The sequence below is a fragment of the Acyrthosiphon pisum genome, chromosome A2 (assembly GCF_005508785.2).
Source record: "Acyrthosiphon pisum isolate AL4f chromosome A2, pea_aphid_22Mar2018_4r6ur, whole genome shotgun sequence".
Taxonomy (NCBI): domain Eukaryota; kingdom Metazoa; phylum Arthropoda; class Insecta; order Hemiptera; family Aphididae; genus Acyrthosiphon; species Acyrthosiphon pisum.
Window position 1 is genome coordinate 89,430,930 of NC_042495.1, and position 27,963 is coordinate 89,458,892.

Consider the following 27,963-nt stretch of genomic DNA (forward strand, 5'->3'; position numbering starts at 1 on the left):
ATTTTTGTTAGTATAAATTACAGTACCTATATGTACTTATTACACGGCCAAACGGGTAATGTTATTTTGTTGCATTTATTACATGATATGTAATAATTATTACACGTTGTGTTTGTAACATATTTTATTAAAATAATATAACGGTAACACTCAATTATAATATGTACGTAGCTGGTAGAATTTTTTTTTTTATAAATTATTAAAATGAATAAAATTATCTTAGATCTAACGACGTGTAATGTTGTATTATTGTATAACAATATTAACAAGATGCATAAAAACTATCTAGATGCGTATAATGTATATTACAACATCCTGTGTATGAGTTACAGCAACACGACTTCGATTTTCATGCGAGACTTGGTGTCGTGGGTGTTCTATTTAACATTGTTACTTTTTTGTTTAATTTTACAGGAAATCAATGACAAAATGTAATTTTAAGTGCTCTCTCGCTATCTCTCTCTCTCTCTCTGCTCTCTCTTACCTGCACCTTTACATACAAACTTTTATTCAATCGATGTAAACTAAAATATCATTACACGGCGACTTATACAGTTGGGTTAGTAGTCGGTTTTGTGAAATATAATCTTAAAAAAGATCCCATTTCTTCACGTCCGATTAGGTCCAGTTTGGTCTAAGATCTATATTATTAGGTATAAGCTTTGCGTTTATTATTACGATTATCATATTATGTTGTTATCATAATATGATATTTTAATGGTATGTCTTAAAAATATAATAACATACATTCGGCGATGGCGGAAACGATCGTTCGGCAGCAAGTAGCAGGCCAGCGGGCTCTACGTCACGTCAATGCGACGACGACGTCGTTCTAAAATATTAGATACTTAGATTTTTATTGCATTATCGATACTTCGCGCGCGTTCTTGGGCCGAAACTTGGCACGGTGCACGCGTATTATAATAGTGCCATATAAATATAATATTTTATAGGGTCGTACACGGCGCGCGCACACACACACACACACACACACACTCAAATTATTACACAAACACACTTGTAGCGCACCTAAGTATAATAATATTATATTCTAATAACTAATTTTCAAAATTATACTTATGCGATTATACTTGTGACACACATAATAATAATATTTTAAGCGCGTGTTGTCAATATGACATTATTATTATTACTATTAAATTGTCGCGAAAACTGGAAAACGATAGAACCGTTGACCTATACCATGGCGTTCGTTATGGAGTCTCTGCTCGTTTTTCGTTTCGTCCGGGCGTACCTACCTGCCTGTCACCGCCGCCGCCGCCGGACCGGTTACCCCGAAGGTGGGGCGGTTCCCCCCGACGACGACGGCCGTCCGACCGGGGGAAGGGGCCACCGCTGACGCTGCCGTGGCCGCCGCCGTCTCGTCGGCCGGTACCGCTGCCGCGTGTGTGCGTGTGAGCGCGCCCCGCGAGTGTGTGCACGTTCGCGCGTATACGCTGCAGCTACAATAGACGTACGCGACGCTCTCGACCGCTGGTACGATATTATATTATCATACCGCGCGCGGCTTCCATTCGTTCTATTATATACGTGTGCGCCGCGTCTCACGTCAGTCCGTCTGACGTCGTCAAGCGTCCTCTGCTCTGCCATCGCGCGGTCTCAGCGAACCGTGTGCGCCACGCGTGTGTCGGTGGTCGGCGTGTGCGTGTGTGTGTCGGTGGTCGGCTTGTGCGTGTGTGTCGGTGGTCGGTGTGCACGCGGGCCCCGCGACCGTGTGCGTGTGTGCGTGAGCGCGCGACGCGTATAATATTGCGGATACCGCGGGTCAGTGTGCACCGGTGCGTGTCAATCATATTCGCAAATCGCGCGCGTACAAATCGTTTTCGTTTTTCGCCGATCTCTTTCGATCTTTTTTTTTCCCCCGTCATCATTTTCGTTTCGAATTTCTTTCCGACAAAATCTTTCCACACAATTATTAGTATTATTACACTATCCTCTGATCAACCCATCGCACGATATCTTACTATTTACGAAAAAGTAAAACCCGCGAACGCATATTATTAATTATACACATGATATAATAATATTATTATGATCGTCATCGACGATACGTCTGTCTCGGCGTGATATTATTGTGATATTGTATTTTAGTTCGTTGACGGACATGCCTTGTGGATAAATCGCGACTAAAGCCCGCCACCCGCTGGACCCGAACTAAAGGTTCGTAATCTCATTTGTGGAGGGTTATATAATTTATAGGTCGTGGTAATAAATGTATATACGTGAATAATACATTATAATATAATATATTATAATATTAGTTATACCTATTTAATAATAATAATACATAGCCTATAGGTATCGATATACTTGCACATGTTCATGCACACGCAAACAATAATATAATATCGATCTATACACGTTGACCTTTCGACGGCATCAGATTTTATTATATATTTTCGTTCTGTATTAAAAAAAAATAGTAATAATAATAATAAATTAAAAAATTAATTTCCCTTGACACAAAACCGCGATCAATGGTGACAAAAAAATGATTCGATGGTCAGACTTAAGATTTTTATTAATTTAAATTACCGTAATGTTCTTGAATTCACGTCCGAATGCGGAATGATTTCATAGATTATATAGAATCTCTAATTAAAATATTAAAACGTTAGGACAAATATTAATAAAGTACTCATCGTTCCGGTTAATTAATTTTTATACATTTCGTTTCATCTATTTTTATGCTGCAGTTCTAAGGACGAAATTATCCGTTCATTAAGTTTCATTAACAGCATTAAACTTTCATTAAAAATAATAGCCGGGAAATATACACATAGTTTTAATTACATTTCTTTGAAATTATTATTTTTAATATTAATTCACCATTATGTTAAATTACCGGCGTTCTACACAACTTACGTATAATGCATATGTATTATAATATATGTATATACGTCTCCTAAGTATATGTAGCCATGTAGGTATTTACTTTAAATTTAAAATTTCAATAATCAAATCGATTAAATATGAACGTACTTATTAAATTTTTTACACAAAACTCATTTGAGGTAGACATAGGCGTCTACTTAGCTACTATCTAGTATAGGTATATATAATGATACGATAAGAGTAAATTCAATATAATGACTCTTTATAACTGAAGGTATCAAAATGTAATTCAAAACTATCATTAATTTTTTTAAAACAAAAAATGAACACAAATCATGTCATTCAATAATAATTTATTTTCAAGGTGGTTTACCATTGATATAATGCAGAGTATCATAATATATTTCTTATAGGTAGCGCAGTTATTTACACTCACGAACACATTTAGAGTCAGAACTAAGTTACCTATTTGTATAATGTATATTATAGACTATATTGTACAAATTCGCATTAAACTTAGTTTTAGATTTTAAATATTTTTTTATTTTTAATTCAAGGTACAAGATATTGTTTTAGTATTATTCGTTTCATAAATAATAAGACGCATATGAACACTATTGTTTTATAAACATTCAAGTACCTAACTCGTTTTGATATGATTGCATTGCGACTTTCAAGTAAATTATATGATGCTGATAATAAAATATATTTGTTTTCGTATCACATATTATTAATACTTGTAAGTTGTAGACCATTCATTTAAAATTTCTTTCACCTTTCACATTTCTGAATAGGTAGGTACACAGACATTATAGTACATCTATTCACGATTTAAAAGAAAATACCTCAATATAGACATAATATTATATATTATACATAATTCATATTAAATATATATATATATATTGGAAGACCGATCAGCTCAAGGTCCATGTGCATAATAAATAATAATAACAATAATAGTAATAGTAATAGTTTTAAACCGCGTGTAGTAGATATATAATATTATGTAGTAATATATAGTATTAAATGGTGGGCAAAGCACGTTTGGACCAGTTGGACAAAATCACATACAACAAATCATTACAACCAGTAGTGTCCAATTATTAATTGTACAGAATAAGTGTCGCTTTACAAAATGTTTTAATTCATATAATATTTAATTATTCGTCAATTATTTTTTTATTGGTAATCCTTGTTATCAATTTATAGTGTTGTTATACTCTGACAGTATTACAGTGTTAATGCAGTAGGTAATCAATTAACTGCACGTTCAAAATTCGATTTTTGGAAATACTTAAAAAAATATTTGGCTTCGGAATATGAAATAAAAATGTATGATTCTCATTCAAAAAAGTAAAAAGTAAAAAAAATTATAAGAATAAAACGTTGTAAAAGTACAATTTTTTTCGAAATTATTGTTCTGCAATGATATCTTCAAATATAATGTAAAAATAATATTTTCAAAAAAAGTCTATACTTTTGGAAATAATGAAACACTTATTGGGTAAATCGATCATCATTATAGAGAGATCAAATATTCAAATCCCCTCCTTTGTCTATGCCCTTCTATATTATGTGTATAATACAATTCGATGATAATGCACATAAATAATACTTAATATTAAATATATATTATACTTACCGTGCGAATTTATTAGTATTTTACTCAGATTTATATCGATATTAAACGCAGTGAGTCGTAAAATACCTATACAATAATATATGCATTTTAAATAACGGTAGTAAAATAATTTGTCTCTACAAAGAAACCACCGCTGCAATGAATAACGTATATTACAGCCATCTATAGGTGACTGATGCAGTGCATCCTACCGCTTCATAAGCATACGCCAAGTTAGTAGTCCTCGGGGGGGGGGGGGGGGACACGCGGTGCATATTGTCGGCTCAGAGTTGATAGGGAGACTTGTTCAAGACTCGTTCCACCGAAATGTTGTCACAAACACACTGTAGATATACATATAACATATAACACTATATTATACGCCCGCTCACAGACGGCGACGAGCATCGAAAAACGTCGTAAATAGGACTGCGGCGAGACGGTCGGTTACGTCCGTTGTGGTAAGATTGATGACCAACGGAAAACGTCTCGGTTACCACGTTTTATCTACCCGCTCGTCGTATCTGGACAGCGGTCGCCTCGACAGAGCTTACCGCGGTTCCCGACGTACGGGCGTTTGTAATACCTCACCATATAATATGAGAGCAAATTCGATAACGGATAAAAAAAAAACACATGACGAATTTGTTTTTCAACTATAGATGCCCACAATGATGTATTACCTCGCCAAACAAATGAATACCTATCACTCCAAAACGTGTTTTAAACTTTTAAGCGAAGTTATATACATAATAATTAATAATATAATATAGCAGAATATAACGATTTTATTGCCATTACAAAAAGACAGTACCTACCTAAACTGAATGGGAGTTATTCTCATATATATATACGTGGATGTAAATAACCCTCAAGATTCAAGTCCGGTATACAAAAATGCATCCATGATGGTTAAAACAGTTTAGTATTCAGCGACAAAAACATACAACCTATTAATACCTACGGTGGGTCATATTCGCGGATCGTAGTCGATACGAATATTATACTTCGTACTATATTTGGACGTTTAGAATTCACATATATTCTGGTACCTACTCGTTTCCATCAACATCGTGGTTAGAAATATTAGAACTTTTTTTCACATTGAGGTTGGTCTCAAGTCATAGTAAGCGATATTATAAGTCGAAAATGATTGTACTTACGCAAACGAAACGCCATATTATACGTTCTACGCAGTAGTTTATGCGACGTATCGTATAATAATATTATAATGTGTACCTCTATTATATGTTACATAAAATAAAGCCAAACCTTGATATAAGTACAATATAATATAGTCGATGTACATAAATATGATTGATTTCTTTGCGTAGGTATGCGCGACCACCGATCGATCAGACTATACCTACCTATATATCAGAGGTGATCAGAGATTCCACTGTTATACTACTCGATCGAGATGACCACAAACAATCCGCATCGTAAAGTATACGCACTGGAAATATAACGTATTATGTGTAACTAAAACGTGTTATTTGTGATAATAGTTCACATAACACAATGGTTACCGTGTCTACATTATAGCGTATAATACTTGCGCGTGTGGTGGAATGGAAATCAACACGTAGTTTTCATGCACCGGAGCTTGTGGAATTTTTCTAATATACCTACTATCAGTTTTGTTTACACCGCTGCAGGAAGTAAACCAATAAGGAACTCCATCAAGGTTCTTTCCTATTTAGAATTGCCATTGCGGCGTGTGTATGGGAAACGTATATAATATAATATTATGTATACGCTGCGCACGCGAATGCATTTTCAGCGAAACAATAAAACATTATTATATTATAGTATAGGTACGTACGGCAGCGGCGTGTGTCATAAATTCGATCGTGTGCGTTACATTTTAGTGAAAGGTTCCAAAGTATCCGTACAGATTACCGCTGCAGAGGTCGATAAGTTCTACGATTGGGTTTCACTTGTAATAGAACAAAAAAAAAAAATTAAAACACATTATATAAATTATAATGTACAGCTGATGCCCCGCTACACTTTATCAAATTGCAACCGTGGTTGTCATAAAAGGTATGAAAATAGCTGTGCCCGCGGTACCTACGTATAGTTTCCCCGCACTTTGCTGCAGTGTGACATTGTCGATTCGTATATAATATTGTATGAATGAGCTACAGGTATATGTGGAGGTTCAAAAACCTCATCGACTGACTGACTGCGCCTGTTATATTATATTACCTACGTCATACCTATAGGCAGTGGCACAACATTGGCAAAGCCCATACGGACCGGTTCTCCGGTGTCGGCGGTGCTGATCAGGTGCCTAACCCGATGATGTTTTGCAACAACGAAAACGATCGATAGACGACGGATAGAATAGATCGCGCGATGGCAGTGCTTAATAAAGACTTAATAATCGGTGGCCGTGTATTAAAATTTCCGATGACGTGGCCATAATATAGTATAGTTATTAGGTAGGTACCTATTATACTGTTGCTGCAGCAGTATACCGGCAGCGGCTGTGGTGTTAGGTATAGCTTGCATGCAAGACGGCCTCAGGCTTTCTAGTTGTATAGTGCACACTGTTTGCAGTATAGAACGCGTAACAATTCAGAAATTGCGAGAGAACGTTTTTTTTTATTTATTTTTTGGCACACCCAAGTATCAACTTGTCGCCATACATTATATAGTGTAGTGGAATATTATTCATTTCCTTCCCATCAAACTGCAGCAGTATCGCAATCACTTGTAACATACAATCTTTTAAATTTGTATATTTTATTCTTTGTATTTTATATACAGTTAAAATACCGTATAATATTGTATTTGTTCTAGACATAGCATCAGTTGATTTGATAATAATATCAATATAATCAATTCGACAGAACATGAATATGAGTTTACCTAAATATTAAAAAATGACAGGTAAAACGGTCTATAAAATCAAAAAGAATACATTAACGTAATATTATATTTGGACATTACCTATAAAAAAATCGGTTACATTGGATAATGTATCATTTAATACTATGTCAAACATTTTTATCTGAAGTGTTATATCATATTATATTATATTGTTACTTGATCCATTTAAACACATAACTTTGTTACCTTAGAATTTTAATGTAAGAGGTAATATTTGGATAGTACGGTAAAATAAAATACATTTGTTACAAACAAAATTATAATTAAATTAAATTGACTAAATATTTATGAAACGTGTTACAGAGAATTTCTAATTTCCAATCTATTTTACTATAACAACGAGCAAGGTATTTAACTTTATTCCGTTGTGTTATGTCAAATTTCTGGATAAGTTGTATTTAATTAGGTATTGCTTATGAACGACCTTTACATAAAATGTATCATAAGAAAAGTATTTTGTTAACAAATGGCCAAGTATCATAATACTTATCTACATTTTAACGATTAAGATAAGAATTTTTTTTAAAATTATTTTATTTTAATCATAACTTAAATTTACTTATTATTTTTGATTACATAATTTATATAATCATAGTTACGTACTTATTGAAAGTAATTTTTTATTATTTTAGACAGGAGACTAATATTTATGTTTTTATTTAAAATATTTAATTTACGTTGGTAAATTCAAATATTCTATAACACGGACGATTTCTTTTCTTTTTTGTTAAATAAACAACTAGGTATAACAAATATTAAATACCTACATCTAACTCTGTGTTACTGACGGAAAAATAATCATAATAATAGAATACATAAACCATCCAGTAAATAAAAAAAAAAAAAATCATAATCCAATTTTAGTAAAGACTATAATGAGGGCTATACTAAAAATATATTCAGAACATTTTTGTTTATAACTATACATCGTATTTGCGTATCAACAGGATGTATTCGTTTAACTTGTAATGAATAGACAACTTATATATTACAACCATAAAAGGCTACTGTAATATACTACCTGGATGTTATATTTTTTTTCAATAACAGTGTTACAGTGTTATGTTTAATGGTGTAGAATATTGGTATAATATGTCTGCAAGCGTCTAATTAACTTTCGCAAGCAAATTGAAAACCCATCTGAACGCTAATGGTCTAGATTACATAAATATAATTTTATATACGACTGGTGTATTGCAAATTATACACCGGAAGTATAATTTAGTTTATTATGTGTTCCATTATAGCGGCTTACGTGTTTGGTGTTCAGCCTAAATTATGTGAAATAACATCCGTTATAAATACCTATACCGTTGATTAATAAATATTTAAATATTTAAAAAAAAATGATATTTTAACTTACCTAATTATATTATATAGTTAGTAATTGAATCATACGTTAGTTATTCTCAAAAGTGTTAATATTTTTTTATGAGAATGAAACAATTGTTTTATAGAATAGTACGCACTACATGTCTACATATTATTTGTATAGTTTTTATATTAACATAATAATGAAAATAAAATAAAAACTATTAAATAAATATTATTATTAAATATTTTTAATAATAAATTATATTAGTATTGGTACGTGTTCATAAACAATACCATTTTTTTATGTTTTGATATTTAAAAAGGCAATAAGACTCGATTAATTTTCACTTTTAATTGAGATAAATACACAATATCGACTATACATATAACGTAATATGTGATAAAAAAAAGTAGAACCTAAATAATGATTATAAGTTATAATTCATTAATCGGTATTATTAATCACCGATGTGAATAATCATTTTTAAAATTAGTATACCTACCAATAAAATGTTTAAAGATATAAAGTTGTATTGTAAAATGTATAAGAAAATGTTGAAATACAATAAATATATTATACGTGTACTATATACAGTAATAATTATACTAGTTTTTCATCAAAGTTTCAAGTAATTTAAATACATTTTCAGTTGACACTGTTATCAATCACTAGTATAGGTAGGTAGGTATTGTTTATTTTAAATAAATATCAGTAAAGTGAACAATTTTTACTTTGAAGCAATAAAATCAAATAAATGCAGTAGGTACATAACAATTTATTATTTATATCGAAACGTATAAGGTAGCGTTATAACCTTTAAGTCATAAAATAATCTAAAAGAAAACCTCCAACAGGCAAAGGCCGCAAGTGTATGAGTGAGATTGGAAATTTTTATTAAACGTTCGATAATATACTATACAAAACGATTGCGGTTGTATATATGTTGTGTATAGTATATTATAATATAGTGTCATAGTGAAATATACCTATATAGAAGAACCGGAAACTCTGAATTTCATTCGGCGAGTTTTTAAGCAACTCGCAGAGCGTACCTATATCGAACGCCGGCGATGTAATTCATCAATATATTATACTGCAGCAGTATAATAGGTCACGCCGTCTTACAATAATACACATCATAATATAAATGCGTTTTACACTCCTATATAGTAGCGTAAAATATTATCCTCAAATAATTTATAATAAACCATAGGTATTAGGTATAATAAATATAATAATACAAATATATATATTGCAAAGCTGCAGCAGTAAGTCGAATAAGTAATTGTAATTTTTTTTTGTTTTTCGACAAGTCGAATGGCGCGAAACGTGTATCCCCACAATATTATTGTATTTTCTGTGTCAATTAAAATACATCGACGATCGTGTAACATACATCATATCGAACCGTTACAACGTTATGACTCTAATGAGGTCTGCACAGTCATTGTGATCAATCCGTGGGATCCTATAGCGCGCATAGTAATTATCGTTTTATTTTCGCAATGTTCGTCATCCGTAGGTGGAAACTCGAGCTTGGTAAACATGAAAAAAGAAAGTACCCACTACGTTTCCCCCTCGTAAGTCCAAAAACGATGATTTTAAATTTTCAACTGGCCCCGTAACCGATCATTATCAGCGATGCACATTTTTTACAGTCGCATATTCCTGCAGGTGCATATAAATAAGTAGATGCAATTATTTTTTTGTACACACATACACTTTGCCACCCACAGGTAATGATGCGTACCTCCTACTCACAAACGTTTTGAACATCCATACAATATTGTCCGTAATAATATATATTGTATTATATTATTATATTGTACAATAATAATTTGTGTGAAATATGATTATATATTATAATTACGCGATGATGAACGTACAATCGACAATAACAGCTAATTAACCCTCGAACACTTAATTTTTGACATATATAGACGTCGATAAGAATGTATGTGTGTGTGTGTGTGTGTGTGTGTGTGTGTGCATAGATTGAGCTGTGTATCATACTATTAATTGAAAATGTGTGTTGTTCGAAACATGTCCATGCCGTGTGGAGATTTGTGTGTTTAATACCATACTATAGTACCTAATAACGTCCATGATAAAACAATAATCATATTTTTATCACACTACACTATTAGAGTGTTTATCGACGTAAAATAAAACTGTGTACATATATATAATCGCGCTTTTTTTCCGCGAGATTAGGGATTAGGATTTACAATGCTATTATTCCTATTTAGTCATGTGCTTGTATTCATCCGTTAACCACGTGTGTTGTGATATTGTGTTCTAGATTGCAGTATAGATGATCTCGTGGACTATCAAACCCTTTCGCATGGAGAACGGTCGGCCAAAATATTTAATAGCCTGTGGATTGAGGACGTCATAGTCGTAGATTACGTATCGTATCAATCGTACTACTAGAGGGAGGGAAAAACGTCATGCTTAACTGCACCGATGCCGAGTGCACGTTGCACCATCATCATATTCACGTGGACCCGATACAGCATCATCTACAGGATGACCGGCAACACCATGAACATTCCTCAGGTAAACATTTTGATTAATCGACCGATAACAAATAAAAATACATGATATAGGTAGTGTTAGTTTCGAGTTTTTACGGCGCATATAATCGTGGAACTTTGATTTTTAGCTTTAATTAACCGAGAAAAATTGCAAACGCATTTACCGGCAAAAGCCCGTAGTTACCTGTATATATATAGTATAATGAGAGCCGCAATGAAATTATTATTTTTTAATTACCGATGCGATAAGTCAACGAGTTGATTTTAATTAATGGTTATATTTTAAATCACTATTGGACTTCTCTGCTTTTAATTTAATATGCGTCATCAGTATTATTATTACTGCATAAAGTTGGGTATGATGGATAGCCCACACAATTATATAGCCTATAGGTAGGTATTCAAATTGTAGAATTTAATTGTTGTGCCCGATGCCACGATCTTATATTATTATCATTTAAAATACCGTAGGATGCATAAACTGTTATTCATTGGTGTATTGCAGCACTATCAAGATTATAACAATCATTCAATTAAGTCAACTAAATAAAGTAATTTAATCCATTTAGTTTTAAAATTAATTTTTTTCAATAGCAATTTTCTTTTCTTATTAATTTTACCTTATTATATAATAATTACTGATACTTAAAGGTACCTATTTAATATAATCATTAATAACAGCAATAATAACGAAGACATTTACATTGTTTCTTTGTTCATTAATTAACTTAGTTTTGTGGTTTCATTTGACTTACTATTTGAAAAATATATTTATGAATACTATTATGTATTATTATACAATACACTGTACAGTGTACATTGTACAATATTAAATTAAATATTAAATTTTATGTAATTTAATGCTGCAGTAACTATTGGATAATACAAAATGGTTTATTAAGTAAATACCTAACCATAGTAATATGTTTACTTTGGGAACTGCAATATTGTTCACAATAGTAGATATTAAATTAGGTATCGTTTTTTACTAATAATAAAATAAAACAAATCATATTAGATACAACTATACAAGTTACACATGTTTTTTGAAATTGTCTACAAACTAGGTTATAACAAAATTAATACAATTTACTAAACTTATGTAAATAATAGTAATTTAATTTCGAATAACTAATATACCTAATAACATATTTTTAATTTCAGAAAATTAATAACAAAAAAAAATTTGATTAATATAAATACTATGAATCACAAACCAATTCTTATATTATGCTTATGCGCGTTAATCGTTACTGCGAATAAATCATATAATATTACATTATAAACGTGTCCGCAAAAATAAAATTCTCGAACAATATTATTGTTGTTTGGAGAATGTCAGTCACAAATTAAAGTAATGCGCATTAACTATTAAGTAATAAATAATGAAGGTAATTCCAAACAATTTTTCAACACATAATATAATATAGGTAAGAAGTAAAACAGTTCAAAAATATTCATATCTTTAACTATAATATACCTAAATTAATTAGATCATAGCACAGCAATAATTTGTTATATTATACGTTTTAATTAATTTTAAATGATTTTTTTCTACTAGATCTAGATGTACTGATGTATAGCTATTTGGGAGACTCATTTTTAAGCATAATATAATAAATATTTTACAATTTTTTCTCCGACATTAGTAATCACACGTGTCTCAGTAAAATAATATCGTTAAGTATTAGCTGCAATCGGCGCCGCAATAGTGCAGTGTTGACAATGTCACAATATTTTCTCCGTTTCCGAGAAGCACTATAATAGTGGTGCAAAAAATTATAAATGAAAAGTTATAACTAATTTTTTGTGCAAAACGTGGTGCACGTTATTCGTAATTTGGCGACCAAATATTTTGTTCCTGGGACGGGTCGAGGCGGTATATAATATTCTGTTACATATTATATGCATAATATATATTACCTATATAATAGGCATAATACCCATTACCTATATAATAGGTAGAAACAATATTACACATGTTATTATAAGGCGCGTTGCGGGTCAGACCAACGCAGGGCACAAAAAAAAAATAAAGTTGTGGTGAGGCTTACACTGCACGAGTGTAGGATAGCACCCGAGGCGCCGTGGGTAAATGGCCTCAGCGGCAGTGATCTGGTATGGAAGCGCCTGCGGGCGCCAGCGCGTCTCCGAAAGGCACTTTCACTGCTGGTCCCCACGACTCCCCGTCCTTGAATGCCACCTCAAACTTTACTCTCCTTCCACTCCGTTTTCGGCCCCTCCGGTTCAGTATAGTTTGGATGACCATGAACGACATAATATAATATAGCCGGCACCGTGTGTAGGTATAATTCGTATGTTGCCTATACAACTGCCATTATTTTATATTTCTCAACAGCTGAAAAAGCTCTTCAGTATAATATTATTTCAAACGCTACACGCTGTGATGCTCGAAAATGTCAGATTATGAAATTATTAATTCAAACCGCACGCTAACAATGTGTGTACAGACATTGATTGTTATACCATGTACATATCATAATATAATATTATGTGTGCTGCAGACGTTACCGTAGTTGAGCGTACAAAATTTTCGTGTATATACGGATAGACATTATAAAACCGCGATCGCCCCGAAGTGTAGTTTAGTCGTTTTCGAGTGATATCTACAAAACACGGAAATCCCATCATTGAATAAGTCCCAACCACATCGTAAAAAAAAATTAAAACGCCATAGGCTATATAGACGAGTTTATAGCGGTTTATCTATATATATACGTCAATGTATATCAATATATACATTTTAAAAACCTTGACCATATTTTTGTGGCTTATGAACAAATTTCATCCATTCGAAAAACTCTATTAGGTATGCTAAAACAGGAATTATATTTTATCTCTCGAGTTTAGAAATTATAGAAATGCTACGTTAGATGATATCTTGTGATAATTGTATAGAAATCGTACCTTAGAGACCCGTATATGACAATAATTTATTTTATAATTTTTAAAACAAATTGCGTTTATACTTTATTTTATGTAGGTATAGGTATATAAAATACATAATACACCATTTTTTTTTAATGTGGTATTTCAGTTCATGCGGAAACCACAATAGTACCTATTACTTCCACCTCGTTGATGTGCATACCTATATTACGTACCTATTATCTGCAATAAAATTCTTCTAACAATCTATTAAATATTGTATTTTGTGCATTTCTATCCATCACGCTGAGTAAATATTATTGTAAGTACTCACGTAAAACAAATACAACGTTAATCATTATTATCTACCTCTATGATATAGGTTCTATGCATATGATTTGGCTACCTTCCCGAAATTGCCTACACCGGATATTATTATCACCTTGTCCATCTACTCAATAATGCAATGGTCATAAAACATATATAATTAATTTGATTGTTCTTGTTTGTTTTTGCCAAAATATGTCTACATTTTAAATGATTGATGAGTATTTACATTTATTTTCAATATAATATGCGCTACTTCTAAAATCTCACTTCCTTCTTCTGCTTAAAACATTCTGTGGTCAATTCATTACCGACATTATCACATTAATATTCATCCCCTTCTATAATTTGAAACAACTATTTAACTACATTTCGCATAACGCGTAGTTAACAGACCGATCATAAACTACCTAATATTATTATTACTATTATTATACAATGTATAAACATATAAGATACTAATACCAAATACTAATAATGTTACACATTTCACGTATGTGTATAACTGATTAAATATAATACGCGCGTATGCCATATACATTAATAATTGTACCAGTTTCATTGAAGAGTTTAAACATTTTAAATTTACCACAATATTAATTTAAAATTTAAAATAATAAACGTCCAAGGCTACATTAACGTTAGAACTAATTTTTAATACGGTATCATTAAAAAAAAGTGCGATACGGAGTTGGGTGGGCCAGGGCGTGTGCTTTTGTGTTTTTAAAACCAATGATAATTATACCTGTAATCGAAAAGCAATTCTAAGTGGAGTTCGATTTAAAAAAAAATGATTTTTGTCTTTGTTAAACATAAATGCTTGATTAAATTGTATTTTATTTGCCTTTATATTTTTTTGTTAATTCACTGTGAATTTGCAGAAAACCATATGGTTAATTACTAATTTATTTGAAGATGTGCTGCACGAAATAAGTTGCTGATCTTCCATCGGTAACATAAAATTTAATCGAAATATTGTGTACAAAAACGATTATATCGTCGTAAAATATATTGCTCGTCCCTTTTGCAATGATAATATTAATACGTCTTGAACTAGATTAAAAATAAATATTTTGTTGTTAATATGTCAGAGAAGGTAAATGTAGGAAACTCGTTTGGATTTTCTAAACATCGTTGTTTCTGCCCCACATTATGGTATCTCGTTAAATATACAATTTATTGATATTTATCGTGTTCAACAATAAAAAAACAAAATTTAATTATATTATAATAATATTGAGTTTTATTTGTCACTACTTATATACCTAACTAGAAGTTATTTTATGACTAACAAACATATTTTACATTTAATATTTATTGTTCTAATTTGTTGATCATAACATTTTTAAATGTGTGTGGATCCATATAAATAAAACAAGTTTGTCTGGTAATTTAGCAGTATAAAGACGATGAATGGAAACCTGCCAATACCATTGGTAGACAATTATTAATGTTTTCTTCTCAATTCACAATTCGCATATAATATCAAACAATTACGTAGCTTTACGTAACTATCATTAATACGGTCACGTTTTGTCGTCGAAACTATGTTTAGCAGACGATTTTTCTCTTTCTTTTTTTTTAAAATTATTATTTATATTGTTTAGTGCCACCAATTCGCTCGTTGAATGATTAAAAATGTAGTCTAGGGTTTTGTAATTTTAAACAATTGTCACCCCAGTGAAAATTTCAATTAAATCTGTGGATAACATAGAATAAACACCTATTGTAATATTCAATACATGTCATTTTGTTCATTATTTTATTATCTATAAGTTATAAGTGAGACACTGCTTGGGCACATGGTATAATTTTAAGGGTACTGCGTTGATTAATACTATTAAAAGATTAAAACCTTTTTTTGTAAATATCAAGTGCTTATAATACACACAAGAATTTATTAATAAAAGTAATATGGGTTATAGTTATAATATAGTTATATGGGTGCCCTTAAAATAAAACGTAGGTACCTCTGTTAAAGAATAAAAAACTAAAATATAACCAAGTTTGACATAATAAAGTTTTAAGATTGAAATTTATTAATAATTAGTTAATGTAAAAATAAATTTAATAAATTTATTTATGATTTAGTAATTAAGAGTATGCTCATAATTGGTAATACACACAATTTGTCATCAAGTACAAATATTTAACCAAAAATAATATTACTACTAATATACTTATAAGTATTATGCATTTTAAAATATAAATTTACAACTATTATTAAATTAATCAAATATTATTAATATAATTTCTTATATAATTTATTTTTTATTTTTAATACAGTAATATTATATTAGATAATGTGACTTCTAAATGAGGTAGGTATACCTACTTGTTTAGATAAATTCTAGAATTTTATTCGCATCAAGTTTCATGTATAAATTTATGTCATAACGTTTGTGAATTATCAACTCCTTGATTTGTTCAATAGGCATGACACGAGTATATTATGTACTGTTGTGATATTTGTAAATATTTTTTGCCAATGTCACATTACCTATTCTTGTCAAGTTTCCATTTTATATTATTATCTATGTATCATCATAATCATCATCGGTGTTGAACTACAGTCGATGAACTAAATTTATGTCAATGTTATTTTTGTAACACAAATTTAATTTTTTTGTTAAGTACCTTTTCCTAGTATTTTAACAATAGTTATTACTATAACAACTTCTATAAGTAATGTGTATTTTGTAATACATTTTTCAAATTGGTTATTAGTTATTACTTATTAAATGATACTATATTAAATTGGCGAATGTCACCTCTTTATTTCAACTCTTAATTCTGTTTATTCAAATAATATAAACATTTTTTACAAAGTATAATATTTTAGTATATCTGTTACATCGTACCTATAATGTACCTAGGTACCTGTTATATTACATAGAATACGTTTCAGCATGCTTGGAAGAGTACCATTTTCTTAAATATAGTTTGTTAACATAACAAGTAAATATTAACTTATGTAATACAATATTATACACTATATATTCTTTAAATTATAATATTAGGTATCATCGGTATAATACGATTTCCTGTCATATTTATTTCAATATTTTGTTTAACGTATGAGAGTATTTTTTTAAGCATTTTCTAAGTGTATATTAAATTTGAAAATAAAAATAAACATTAAATATAACAGACTCACTATTAAAGATGACATACATAATATTATAGTATATTTTAAAAACCGTTTGTTTTTATTCCATATGATAATTATTTAATCAGACGGATTTGATCTAATAAAATAAATAAATGTACAGGTTAGATATATTTATGCACTGCCTAGGGTCATGTAAATTAAACCAATTTACATTGAAAAGTCTTGAGCGGAAAAAAACATAAACATTAATATGATATAGGTACCTTAGTACCTATGACACATGTTATGTTAATCAAGGTTGATATGAGTATTTAATGTTTACACTAAAAACAATTTATTTTTCAAAATAAAATGTTGAATGGTCTAAAAATATGATAATCTGTTAATTTAACAAAATATTTTTTTTTTAAATTTAATATCTATGAATCATTTGTTGAATGTATGCAACTTGCGGTTTTGTGCAAAATCCCAATGTTTTTTGACCTTAGGGAACAAATAATTCAAGAATAACGCATAAGTTATGGTTCAGAACTATAACATTATATTAATATTATATTTGAAATGTATTTTTTTAATTTTTTTAAATAATAGATAGGTACCTAATGTTACATAAATATTCATTGATTTTATTGAAAACTATGAGTTTATTGAGAAAATACGTTTGTGAATAATATAATTGAATTTAGTTTTGTACCTACACGGCTACACATCATAGTACCACTGTCATTATACTCTGTATAATCGACTAACGAGTTTTTTTTATTTAAAATTTATATTTTGATGATTTTTTAGTCGTTAAATCTGTAACAATTGATTATAAACTCGACAAAACAAAAAAAAAACCAATATTTTTTTGAACACATCAAAATATGTTTATTAATTATAAACCAAAAATAATACAAAACTGTATAAACAATAATTTAAAAAAAATTAGCACATTGGCTATAGATATAATATTTTACATTATTATGTTCATGATAATAAAAGGAAGAAAAATCGAAATTTACGATAATATGTGAACAATTTAACAATTTGAGATAATTTAGTGAAATTTAAAGAAAAAAAATACGACGGACAGGAAACACAATAAAGGAGGATGCGAGATGGCAAATTGGTGCGGAAATGCAGTGTTGCTGGCCACTGGTCACCTCTGCACGTTCTCCGACCTGTCCTGTGGGTTGACGAGTGTCGCTGGCGCGTTCGCTCGGACGCTTGACGACCTAGCCCAGCCGGCGAGGCCAGACCGAGACCAGACGAGAGGCTAGTGCGCGATGTCGTGCGCGTCGATGGTCGACGGTGCGACGACACGGCTGACGGACGGCGAAGACCAAGACGCGGAGCAAGCGAAGTGAGATTTTGTGCTGCGGAACCAGTGGGGACGAGCAAAGCGGTCGATGTGGGATTACCGCTGCGGACCACAGCGCGATCCTTGACTCTCGGTAATTTTCACCCTGGCGTTGTCCCTTCGGCCGCGTCTTCGTTTCAATTGAGTTTCCGCGAGTCCGGCGCTGCTGACGTCCCCATGTTCCTAGCACGCAAATCTCCATACCACTCACCCCGTGCCGAAGTCTCCGCCACTGCCGTCGTACCGAGTCGGTGTACCGTCGGGGCGGAATCGTTGCCCGCGCCGGTACCTCTACTATAGCCGCCGTGTCGTTGCAGTCTTTCGTCGCCGCCGCTCCACGTGACCGTAACTGCAGTCGGGCGCTCGCCAAGGGTCTCGCGCGTCAACGACGACCGATCGCGCTACGCCAGCGAACCCGTCGCGCCGTGGTTGGTCGGAGAACGTGCGCAGGTGACTTACCGCCGCGCACCATCCGTGCTCTTTCTCGCATCCTCCCCTCCATTCCGTCGCTCGCCAAGGGGCGAGCTGCGGACGGTTTCTCATCGGCAGCAGCACAGAGTCCGCGGAAAAAGCGTCTGACGCCTTTCCACCTCGTACGAGGTGAATCGAAGTTTCCGGGTGCTGCCGCCGGGACCAGCTCACCAAAACCATTCTTTACAGCTATACCCCTGGCCGACTCGATGTTCTCATCCAACACGTCTTCTGGACGCAAAACGTCGTCCATCCTTGGGAGTCGGAGTGGGATCGACAGGCCCCGACTCCGAGGACGGCGCGTCCCCACACGACGACGTAAAACTGCTCGCCAGCAAAACGGAATGGTCCTCTTCTGCTTCTGAAATGTTCGAATTGTTGTCTTCCTGGACCGTGTTGTTGTTGCCGAGCTGTGCTGCCTCTGGGATCGGAGCAAGCTCCGACTCTGCTGCAGATGACAGCGCATCGCCGCTCGGCAATCCATCACTGTGCAAGGAGACAAACTCCTCGACGTTTTCGTCCAACTCCTTTCTATCTGCGCCTCCAAGAATCAGATTTTGTCCTTCAGGCTCAGACTCCGGGGTTTGATCATTGCCACTTGCAGTAGTTGCGCCCGTATCAATGGCAGACAGAAGAAGAGTAACTAAACGCACGAGGTATTCGTTGCTTTCGTCAGCGTAAGTGCCTTCCATTATATTGACTACAATGTCCTCTAAGATTTCGAGTAATATGACGTTTACCGCGTCATGGTCGATGTTATAATAGTTAGTTGCCATATTTTATTTTTTGAGTGAAGATAATATGTACGTGTACGTTAGTATTCAATTGAGAATTGGTAATGAGCTAAATAAAAATATTCCAACACAGAGACCGATCTCCGAGAAAATCTCTCAGACGCCGCGATGTGTATTATTTACTAGCCAGTATGTTTATCTTTCTCGTCGGTCCGCAGCATTCGAAAAATTTCGAGCGCGTTAATTTTTCTAAAGACCATTATTATTAGGTAGATTATTGATATAATATTATTATTCCTAATATTTCAACGAGGATAGTTTCTGGTATTACGATTTGTATATTTATTCTGTGACTCGATTTATACTTTTAGCTGATCTTTTATAAAGGTTACGGGCAAAATAGGAAATTGAGCATTGTCCATTTAGATTTGGACACTGCAGGTTAAATATTGAATATATTAAAAACCATATACAATTTAAAGTTACAAAGTCGACCAGAATTGTTGTACTTCCACTGATTGATTTTACATAACCATACAGACTACGCGATTTCGTGACAATAATCATTCGAAAATATCGATTAGGGGTTTAATGATTAGATAATGAAATATATTATCTAGATTTATACATATTTTGATAATAATTTTAAGATTCTGAACAAAGCGATTAATGTATTGTTTTTACAAGGATATTTTTTATTTTTGTGTCTGAAGATAATTTTTTAAGTAGAAAAAAATCCTCTGATCATCGACTTCGATGGAGTTTTCTTGAAGATAATTTGATCTATACCTATAGTTAGTAATTTTGGGAAGTAAAAATTGAAAATACTAAATGCTTTTTAAAATAGGTAATCAGGGTAAAAAAAATAAACGTTTGATGTTTAAATGTCGGTGTATTCACGTGTCACGTCGTAAAATAACGGTACCTATCTCATCCAACGATTTTCTTATTTTGTTATTACTGCGTTTACGTCATGTTCCTCAGTACTTTTCTATAATATTTAGGAAATTACCTTAAATATTAAATGTTTAATATTATACGACCATACTCGTCAAGACGGTTCTATTACTTCTATTACATAGTTATATACTTATTTAGGTAACTACTATTTGGAATACAAATTTAATATTTGGTTAATAATACTTACATTGTAAATATTTTAATACCATCAAAGGCTATAATTGTTATCGAAAAATGTATCTATATTTGAATACAGCTTGTGTGGTAGGTAGTAGTAATTTTTAAGTTTTGTAAAAAGCTGTGTATAATTTATAAATAACGATCATACTAAAATCTAAATTATGTAAGGCACTTGTCATTTTAAAATTAATTTTAACAGAAACACAGACGAAAGTAAAAACATAGAAACTGCAGAATGACAAGGACTTATTTACTTCGATTCATTCACTAGTTTTTGAAGCATATTTACATATTTAGAAACTATATCCTACTAAAATACTATAGTACAGTCGCAAGTAAATGGTAAAAACACTAAAAACTACTTCAAAGATCTAAAATCGTGGATATACCTGATAGATGTTTATACGAAAATTATAATTTACGAATAACTATTTAAATTAAATACTGGATTCATGATATGTTATAAGAATTTATGTACATAATATATAAAAACCATTTTAAGCACTGTCTATAGGTACACTCTATAGGTAACCTATGTCTAATACATTTGTAATTTATGTTGTTCAATTTTAAGCCATTTTAGTATAAAAATTTAAAAAAAGTTAATTTTGATTTATTGATAGTATTTTAAATTGTATAATATATTCATTACCAAAGCCAAACATTACCAAATTAGCAACAACACATAAATTAATGTTACTTAAAATGTTTGACCTAACCAGTGGTGACCAAACTTTTGGCAGGCCATAGACAATATATGATTAAACATAGAATATTAAATATTTTACTTTTCCCAATATTTATTTTTTTTTCGTGAGTTTAAAGTATTAATGTAAATACTAGAATAAAGTAGACGACTTTTGCGGTTAGTTAATAAATATTTAATATTATGATGGGACGTGGTTAACTAATCCCCCCCTGATCCAATCAACTTTTACTTATACGTTTTTAAAAATATTTGAAATTACGAATAAAAAATAAAATGCATAAAAAAGTTATAAGACTATAACAATAAAACCTTTAGAGATAAAATTATTATTAAATACTAAATACGGTAAAAAAATATGTCATTTTTGTTCATAATCTTATGATAAAAATTATGAGTATTAATAATTAATTGAGTACCTATTAATTATAACTAGGTAGATATACGGTATATACGTTTTATTCTATTAATAGGGTATATATAATTTATTTATGAAACAATTTCATAGTAATGTAATATATTAAACTTGTAATCTTATCGATGAAATACTGTATACTAATAAATACAATATTTTATAGATGAATTATTGTAGTATAATTATAATAGTTTTAGAACGCATTAATTTAATTTTTAACAATGTACCTATTGGCTATTACTTAAAGACAAAATTATAATTAGTTAATTAAAAAAAAATGTTATACAATTTAATAATTCGTTTTTATAAAAGCATAAAACTACGTTTACATTTTAAATATATAAATAATCAAGAAAGTACTACTAAAATTATAATAGGTATATTAAAATTTAAATGAATTGTTCCTTAATTAATACAAAATTTAACAATAATAATCATAATATTTGTTTGGACATTTTAGACCGCAATAAAAATAATATCTTCAAATACAATGAGTGATGAATTATATGAAATTATATGACCTACATTTTATACATTCATCATTAACGAACAAATTAACAATCAGATATTTTTTCCCGTCTGAAAAATATTTGTATTTTATATATTTTTGAAAAATTTCTAACTTATTAAAATGTTATAATATAATGTATGTTCATATTTTTCAAAATAATAGTGAGATTATAATTTATTAACGTTATATTTTCGAATGACATTTAATAAGTTGTTTTATATTGTATTTAAGTATAGTCTCTATCAATATGGATATTGAATATTGATACATCATTTTTTGTAAAAGTGTAAGATGAACACCTAACATACAATTAATTGATTAATTATAGAGTGATATGCAATTTTGATAAGTTATATGACAACAAATCTAGTTTTAATTTTTGTGATTTTGATGCTTTTATCTGAAAAGTATAAAGATTTTTTACTTATCTATGCACAATTTTTTGTTAAGGAAGTTGAATTTGAAAAAATATATATTATTTATGTTTAATTTTAAAAAGCGTGTAAGGTCAAATATATCGATACCTACAAAAAGAGTTCACATGGATACTCATTTTTTGTATTATTTTTTTATATATTCTTACTTTCTTACAAGGCTAAATTTTCTTTTTTTTTAAAAAATAAATACGTATTGTTGAATATGTATTGTTATTTATTATATTATATTAATAATAAAAATATTAATTTTCACTAAGTATAATAAACAATATAATATATAATCATTTTACTTTCACAATAATATTTAAATTTAAAATAATTTTATAGCTAATGCGTATTAAACATGATAGTGGATACACACAATCAATTTATTATTATCTATAATCACACAACGTGAATGCTGTATTATGGATGATATTTTTAATTTATGTGAATGTGATTTAAGTCCTTTGTTAGTTGTATTAATTAAGGGCATTATAATTTAATAAGTATATTTTTTTATAATTATCCATTCAGTAGGTACGAATATATTATGATAGAGCTGAATTAATAAAATCTTGTTTGACAAAACCATAACAATAAAATACGAGGTCGATAACATGAGTATAAAATAAAAGCATAAATACTAAGTAGTAAGTCTGTTTGTTTTTATTATTTTGTGATTAGTAGGAAAATATTTATATACAATATTATTATTGTTAAGGCTACATTAAGGCTACGTTAATTTTTTCTACAGTTTTATTTAGGCTTGTTAATGTTGTAGCCTGTGATATGTTATAAACCGATTGTAAATATTTCCATAGAAAAACGCATTATATACATAACACGAAGGTAGTTGTCTCTTTTCTAAATTTTTTATATATATTTAATAGTATATACATTATAATCTACATAATAGTATTTTCATACCAACATTTTCAAAATTATCACCGTCATTCCACTAGCTAAACTAAATTTTAAATATATTTATACCATTGCAACTATTTTGATCAAAATGTTATATATTATAACATGGTACATTTTTTTTTTATATTGCTCTAATTATATTTTGCATCATAATATTTGAATATAATATTATATGCGTATTGTCATTAAAAAAATTAAAAGTCTTGGACTGAAATTAAATTATTCCAGAATGATATAAAATAATAAATAAAGCTATTATGAATGTATAAATTTACTGAGTTTTGAGCACTCGTTTCACTTCGTTTACTTCAGCGTAAACACGAAACTGATTATTATTATTTATTACACATCTGAAAGCTATACATTAGGTATAGAAAAAAAATCAAATAACTTAAGTTATTAAGGTAATATTTTCTGATTTTCGAACACCGCCGCTAATTTTCCCATTTTTACAGACTTAAATATAAATTTGTCCAATTCCTGATTAACTAAACATAACTAACTTATTGTTAACTGTCACTGCGAAAAAGGTGAAGGAATTTTTTTTAAATCTATAATATTTAAAAAAAAAAATTCAAATTACGAAATCTGACATTTACCTTGAATAACAGCCGATGCGCAATGTCTGGAACGATTATTTGCATCGTTTCCTGAGACTCGCAAAACATGTATTATTTTATTTACCTATTATTTGTTTTTTAGCAAAAAATTGAAAAAAAAAATAGGAAACAATGGTTTATTTGTTGGTGAAAAAGACTGCTCAAGGCTAAAAGTAGATACACGCAATGTGGACAAATTATGTTCGGACTGTTAATGATTTTAATTGTTAATTATACTGGCATTTATTACTGGCTAATTGTACCTATATGTATTTGTATGAGCGTTTATACCATTTGGGCTCGAAAACTGTACCAAAGTTATTATTGTTTCGAGTTTCAGATGTTATTTATATTAAAATGTTCACTATTAGTTAAATGTAAATAATAACTGAACAGATATTTAAACTTTAAAGCATTGAAAATATATACATGTTAATGTTATATGTATGTATTGTAATTTTGTATCATATTTTATAGGTAGGTATATTGTATATACAATAGTACTATCGATAAAACAACAAGTTAAGTATTATGTATTTATGTGCTATAGGTATATCGTATATGATATTTTAAATTTTGAATCCATATGAAAGTTATGGTACCTATAGATCTATGTTATATATTTTATTTTGAACACTTAAGTTTATTATGAAAGTAAAATCCAGGGGCAAATATACTGTGTCTCCTGACACACTTTGTGTCCCTGAAAATCTTAGTGTGTCCCCTGAATGACAAATGTGTGTCAAATATTAATGTGTAAGCTAAGTGGTATATAAAAGAGGGGAGATTTTAGGTGTTACAACCCCCACTGGTTCTTTTCGCTTTAGAAATTTGTCATGTCCCAAAGGTAACTGTTAAATCAATAACTGTGTTCCCTGAAATCAGATGTATTTTAGGCCCTGGTAAAATCACTAATTTAATAAAAATAAAATATAAACACCTACATATTAGATATTAATGTGACATTCAGAAAACTTTGAAAAACAATAATACTTCAAAAAAGTCATTTTTGCATATAAAAATAATGATTTATTTCGAAGATTATAATATACTTATACATATACGTATTCAATAGTATATTTGATATACCTAAAGTGCAACAGAATTATCTACTTTCTATAAATCCAACTCTAAATGCCCTCAATGTAAACATGATTTATTTATTTATATATATATATAATGATTTATATATAATTATATTTACATTTAACAATTTATATTATACAAAGAAACGTAGTAAGACTGAACTAGTAATAATATTGAACATTGATAATAATAATATGCACGAATGTGTTAATAATCCTAACATCAGCAGAAATCGAAGACAGGTTTTAATTAATTGGCGTACTAGTCACTAGAATTGCGTTTGCAAAAATGTTTAAATAAATATTTAAATTTCTTTTTAATTATACTCATAATTATTGTAGACACCACTTAGCAAATTTGCAAATTTCAAGATAATTACGTAAAAAACTATGAAATGTATACTGCGCGTAATATTGTGACTTCAAATCTTAATTTTTTCGAACATTAAAATCGATGTACATTTAACTAACGAAATTATATAATTCTATCAAATATATAGTTATAAGAATGTTAATTTACTCTCAAAAAACAACTAAATGGTCTATATTATGATTATAGTAAAAATAGGTACCTACCTACCTATATTGAATTTTTGTAATTGAAACATATTTATCAATATATTTTACTAAACACTTTAATTCTGAACAGAAATATTTACGAATTGTAGGTATAAGCTTAATAATAATTTTGTAATAATTAGAAACAACATTTTACAAGTGCAATATTTTGTGCAATATTGACAGTAAATACTTATACCTATGTGAGTTTTATTTTTGTTAGTGAATAATAACTTCGACCATTCTAATAATAAATATATTTTATTATTTTTCTTGTACCTTTTAATGTATTCAACTTAACTGTGAACTATAGTACGGTCATAATTTAATGATCATCCCTAGCTGATTTATAAAAATGAAAAAGACAATTTTAAATATAAGCAACATAATAACACTAACAACTGATTAAATAATTTACGTTGTCATTGTCGCGTAATTATTTTGCACTCGGGGTCGTATAGACAGGATTTAATAGATTTCTTAACGAAAGAGTTAGGAATAATAATAATAATAATAAAAAATCAAATGCTTTATTTTGACTTCTAGACTCAGTCTAATATTTAAACCAAACAATTCATAACATCTATACACGTAAAAAAATATAACTGTTTTAGTGTTTTGGACAATTTTTATATTTTGATAAATTAATAAAAACTACTAAACAAAATACATAATACATTTATATACATTTGTACATTATTGTGTGTATTATATGTATGTATAATATATATTATATATTTATATTAGGTAGGTATCTAAATATATAATATCAAAACATGCATCGTAATATATCTCCCAGTTGCGTCGTCTTATTGGTGGATTGATTGAGGGAACCATTGTCCATTGGCATACCCCGTTTGTTAGAACGACCCAACATTCGAGTTCTATAGTTAACACGGAGCTTCAGGTGTCGTTTGACCAACTGCTAAGTCAGACTATTGTAAAAAAAGACTCGATTAATAAGAATAATATCCTTGCAAATAACAGCTCATAATTGTACGTACGTATAATCTTTTCTGTAATAATTTAAAATGTACGTATTCTGCAATATATTATATATTATACTAATTTTAATTGTGAATATTTTGCTATCGAAAAGTCAAATGGCAACAATTCTTATAAATAATATAACTTATCAGATATTTACTTTACAGTAATGTTTAGTTATTTTCGAGTGTAATATTGATATTAAATGAAGACATGAAACATTTGATATACCTACACTCATTATTGAATAACAATCACTGTAACAGTTTCATAATTTCAGAAATTTATAAAAATAGGTGCCACCTATACGAGTAAATAATATAATATATCTAAATGTTAAAAAAAATCAATGCTAAAATGACTGCAGTCTAGAACACTATAATATGCATTTCGTATAAACCGTAATGCGTGAATAAATTACAATCAGTGACCACCAGCCATATTATTAGGCACACATCTAAACAAATATTGGTCCATCGACGTATTCGACTGCACTTGAGAAATAGGTCAC

The 27,963-nt window shown here is 30.2% G+C and overlaps 1 protein-coding gene across 1 annotated transcript in view; it reads left to right on the forward strand.

The window, feature by feature from the left end:
• The first annotated feature begins 1,418 nt into the window (after nt 1-1,418).
• LOC100575429 overlaps nt 1,419-27,963 on the forward strand; it is a 134,763-nt gene continuing 108,218 nt past the window's right edge. The window contains exons 1-2 of the mRNA XM_003243801.3: nt 1,419-2,181; nt 10,996-11,252. Of these exons, the coding sequence (XP_003243849.1) occupies nt 11,144-11,252 (109 nt within the window). The 5' untranslated portion in view covers nt 1,419-2,181; nt 10,996-11,143. The remainder of the gene's footprint in view (nt 2,182-10,995; nt 11,253-27,963) is intronic.